At 43.7% G+C, this 4710-nt stretch overlaps 1 protein-coding gene across 13 annotated transcripts in view; it reads left to right on the top strand.

The window, feature by feature from the left end:
- WDR93 (WD repeat domain 93) overlaps positions 1–4710 on the top strand; it is a 53909-nt gene that overhangs the window by 14597 nt on the left and 34602 nt on the right. For all 13 annotated transcript variants that reach the window (XR_001883180.1, XR_001883181.1, XR_001883182.1 and 10 more), the window contains exons 3-4: positions 957–1149; positions 3602–3666. Coding sequence is in view for 10 of the 13 variants with exons in the window: in XM_017861242.1 (XP_017716731.1) it covers positions 957–1149; positions 3602–3666 (258 nt within the window). In the remaining 3 variants the exon portion in view is untranslated. The remainder of the gene's footprint in view (positions 1–956; positions 1150–3601; positions 3667–4710) is intronic.

The following is a 4710-nucleotide window of genomic DNA, read 5'->3' as shown; positions in this document are numbered from 1 at the left end:
GAGTCTCGCTTTGCTGCCCAGGCTGGAGTGCAGTGGCCGGATCTCAGCTCACCGCAAGCTCCGCCTCCCGGGTTTACGCCATTCTCCTGCCTCAGGCTCCCGAGTAGCTGGGACTACAGGCGCCCGCCACCTCGCCCGGCTAGTTTTTTTTGTATTTTTTAGTAGAGACAGGGTTTCACCGTGTTAGCCAGGATGGTCTCGATCTCCTGACCTTGTGATCCGCCCGTCTCGGCCTCCCAAAGTGCTGGGATTACAGGCTTGAGCCACCGCGCCCGGCCGAAAAATCTTCTTAATGTGTTAATCTACTCTCTTGCTGGATGGCTGAGGATCTGCCAGTGCCTTGGCTACCATTCTTCCCACAGTGCACTAGCTGAATAAAGTACAGGGCCTGTGGTCATGCCTAGTGTTGTGAATATACATTTATTCTCAACTCCCTTGTTTTCTCTGTTCTCTTTGCCCTAACAGTGAAATACTATGAATTTCTTGATGCTTAGGCAAGAGTTTTAGATGAGCACTATGTTTGGGAATGTTGTTTTATCGGGTTTTTTTTTTTTTTTTTTTTTTTGAGACAGAGTTTCGCTCTTGTTGCCCAGGCTGGAGCACAATGGCGTGATCTCGGCTCACTGTAACCTCCGCCTCCCAGGTTCAAGCATTCTCCTACCTCAGCCTCCCAAGTAGCTAGGATTACAGGGATATGCCACCATACCCGGATAATTTTTGTATTTTTAGTAGAGATGGGGTTTCACCATGTTGGCCAGGCTGGTCTCAAACTCTTGACCTCATGTGATCTGCCCACCTTGGCCTTCCAAAGTGCTGGGATTACAGGCTTGAGCCACCATGCCCGGCCAGGAAATGTTATTATTATCTAGGAAGGGCCCCTGACTGTCTCTGAAAGCTAACTCATATTATTTGAAGACTGTGACAACTGAAAATAATATTTTTCCTTGTTTTCCCAGCTCAACAAAATGCCAAATTGTATGGCTGTTTCCCAAGACTATGTGTTTATTGGAGGAGCCAAAGGATTCACAATTTATAATCTGTACAATGCTAAACAAATATATGCATGGGAGAAGCTTAAGGTTGATGTCACTTCCATCTGGGCCACAGATTTGGGGAATGAAATACTTATTGCTCCTGTGGATGAAATGGGTATTGTTCTTCATCTTTCTTTTTAGCCTAATTTACAGGTACCTGTAGACTGTTCTCAGTTTAATCTCCTTTCGAGGTATGAGTGGGGCCAGGCATGGAGACTTCTCCCTGGTCATGTAATAGTAACTATATGTACAGAACAGGTATGGTGGGTCAGGTACTGTTCTACCATTCCACATGTGCTAGCCCATTTAATCCTCACGGCAGCCCTAGAGGTGAAGTACAATTTTTTATTCCTGTTCAGAAGAGGCAGCTGACTTATGGAAGTTAAATAACTTACTTGAGGTAACATGGAAAGTCAGGCTTCAAACCAGGCAGTATGGCCTTGGAGTCCACACCCTTCCAGCACTCAGCAGTCCTCTCATACAAACCAGAGCTTGCTCTTTTTCCCTCAGCCTGAGGATGAACGAGGCCTCCATGGGGAGTATGGTATGGAAAACTGTAGACAGTGTCCTAGATAGGTGAGCTGTTACTCTTGGTTGCCCCCCAAAAGCTAGATTCCCTCTAGCCTGTCCTTATGTTTGGGTGAAACAGACTGTTACCTGTGGATATGAAGAGGTTTCCTGCTTTGTGGAGGATGAGAAGGCAGATGTCAGCATTGGCTGGAAGTGAGTGAGGTGGCTGTGTCATATTGTGGCAGGCAGAGTGGAAAGTGCCTGCTCACTTGGAGATCATCTGTGAAGGCATGCATCTCTCTAGACATCAGGCTCTGCTCAACCAGCACAGGTGCACTGAAGAACTTTCTGCAGGAGAGTGACCTAACCAGACTGGCATTTAAGAAGGGCACTCTGGCAGGAGTTTGAAAAAGGCAAAATGAGAGGCAGAAAAACTATTGTAGTCATTGAGGAGAGAAAATTCTGAACAGCAGAACCAAGGCAGGGGCTGTTAAAATGAAAAGGAAGGCCAGGCACAGTGGCTCATGCCTGTAATCCCAGCATTTTTGGAAGCCTAGGCAGGTGGATCACTTGTGGTCAGGAGTTTGACACCAGCCTGGCCAACATGGTGAAACCCTGTCTCTACTAAAAATACAAAAAAAAAAAAAAAAAAAATTAGCCGGGCATGGTGGTGGGCGCCTGTAATCCCAGCTACTCAGGAGGCTGAGGCAGGAGAATCGCTTGAACTCAGGAGGCGGAGGTTCCAGTGAGCTGAGATCGCACCATTGCACTCCAGCCTGGGTGACAAAATAAGACTCCAGCTCCAAAAAAAAAAGAAAAAGAAAAAGTGTACTGTGGTTATGTAAGATGTTAACATTAGAGGAAACAAGACAAGGGATACAAAGAAACTCTACTATTTTGCAACCTTTTGTAAGTTTAAAATTAATTCAAAATAAAAGACAGTGTCCTAGATAGGTGAGCTGTTACTCTTGGTTGCCCCCCAAAAGCTAGGCTCCCTCTAGCCTTTCATTCTTTTCATTAAAAAATGAAAGGAATATTTAATGGAGAAACTTAGGGAATGATGGAATATGCCTATGGGTCAAGTAGTGGGAAAGTATGCTGGGGGGCAGTGAAGAAGAATGCCTCCCCCTTTGTGCCTTAGATAACTGGGTGGATTATGATGCCATTTCTTGATAACAGTTATGGGAAAATAAGATTTCAGGGTTCTGTGAGTTGAAGAATTCCGTTTGAACATGTGCAGACTTGAGGCATCTGGGGATATATCTCTGTGGGAATGTTGATACTCAGAAGGAGTTTGATGTAAAGATAGGATCACATTTGTCGTACTACATTATACTAGTTGATTTCAAGTCTGTGTAGCCCTCAATATGATGAATCTGAAGGTAGACTGTCTTCATGTCCCTAGCACGTTTGTTGGCATGAATCCGATATCCCATGAATCTGTATTGGGTTGAGTTAGATGTTCACCTATAGTGGGCCAGATGCCTTTACAAGGTTATATTATAGTGTAGAAAGAGAAGTCATAAGTATGTGGGAGGCACCTCAAGAAAGAAGTAAGAAGTCATGATGGGTGATGTTTGTATACTGGAGCCATTAGGTTAAATGGGAATTAGATTAACATTGAGAGGCAAGACACATCAAACAGTGAGCTATGATCCTTTCCCTCAAAGAATCCATGAATTCTCAAGCGGAATACAGTACATTTGCAGCAAACAGTTGGATAATGGTGTGAAGCAGTAAGGGATGGTACGCTCAGACAGATAGGAGTCAACAAGTGGATGGATGTAGCCCATGCCTTACAGGAGACGTCTGGGAGATGCCGGTGGAGTTGGGGTAGGTGGAGAGGACCCAAGGAAGGAAAGCAACCTGAACATTTCAAGTGAGGGGTGGAGGAAGACAGGGAGACCAAGAGCAGCATAGGCAGTGGAGGGGCTGGGAAGGAGGCCTAAGAATGAGCGAGCTCATGATGGTAAGTTCACAAAGTCAAATATAAAAAATTTCAATTCCTCTTCAGCTCAATTGTCTGTCTTACATTCTTGCTTATTTTTCTGTTTCAGGTATCATTAGACTCTTTTATTTTTATAAGGAAGGTCTTTACCTAGTCAAAGCCATCAATGAAGTGGTGAGTTCCTATTCTTTCACCATTAGCTGGGCCAAAAGCTGTAGCAAATTAAGTTTACTTTTAATATGGAATCAATGATAGCTGGCCTAGATTAGAAAAAAATAGAGACTTCCTTGGCCAGAGAGCCTCCTCCAAAATATCCAGTTAAAAGATCCCCCACCATCAAAGGGTACATGGTGAATTCCTTGGATTTAGTTACCCTGTTGTCAAGAAAAGAAAATTAGCAAAGGAACTCCAGATTTTTCTTTTGAGAATCAGACCAACATATCTAATAAGTACTTAAAAGTCCCTAAATGTCCTAGGCTGTTTCACATTCCCCATCCCTTGCCCATGCTGTTCCTTCTGCTTCAAATGCTCTCCTCATCTCCCTGCCTGCCTTTTCTCCCCACCAAAATTTCCCCCATTCTTCAAGACCAGCCCAAATACCTCCTCTAAGATACTTTCCCTTATATACCCAAGAGGAGCTGATCTCTTCCTGCTTTGTGCCACTGACAAAGAGAACACAATTTCTACCACAGTGTTTCCCACACCCTCTACCCTAATATGTTCATACGACTGCTTCTCCTGAGAGAAGAGGACCTGTCTTATTTACCTTTCAAATCCCCTTTTCCCAGATCATTGGCTACAATACTGTAAGTTTTCAGAAATTATTTTTTAAATCCGTGAATTCCCAAAAGAGAGGGTGTTGCTCAGAGTACGTTTTTTTTTTTCTTAAATAGAGACAGGGTCTTGCCATGTTGTTGCCCAGCCTGGTCATGAACTCCTAGCCTCAGGTGATCCTCCTGCCTCAGCCTCCCAAAGTACTGGGATTACAGGTGTGAGTCATAGTAGATTTTTTATTATATTTTATCTTCTAAGAAATACTACTGATGGGCACCAAGGCAATTCAGTGGGGGCCAAAAGAAAGTATTTTCAGCAAATAATGCTAAAACACTGGAAAAGCAAGTATGGAAAAATGAACCTCAACTCTGCTTCACACTATACATAAAATTAATTTGATAGGGATTTTAGATCTAAATGTAAAGGCTAAAACATTTCTTCTTG

This window comes from Rhinopithecus bieti, unplaced genomic scaffold (genome assembly GCF_001698545.2).
Source record: "Rhinopithecus bieti isolate Rb0 unplaced genomic scaffold, ASM169854v2 scaffold_57534, whole genome shotgun sequence".
NCBI classification, from domain to species: domain Eukaryota; kingdom Metazoa; phylum Chordata; class Mammalia; order Primates; family Cercopithecidae; genus Rhinopithecus; species Rhinopithecus bieti.
The sequence above is the reverse complement of the archived record's forward strand: the minus strand, read 5'-3'. Positions and strand labels throughout refer to the sequence as shown.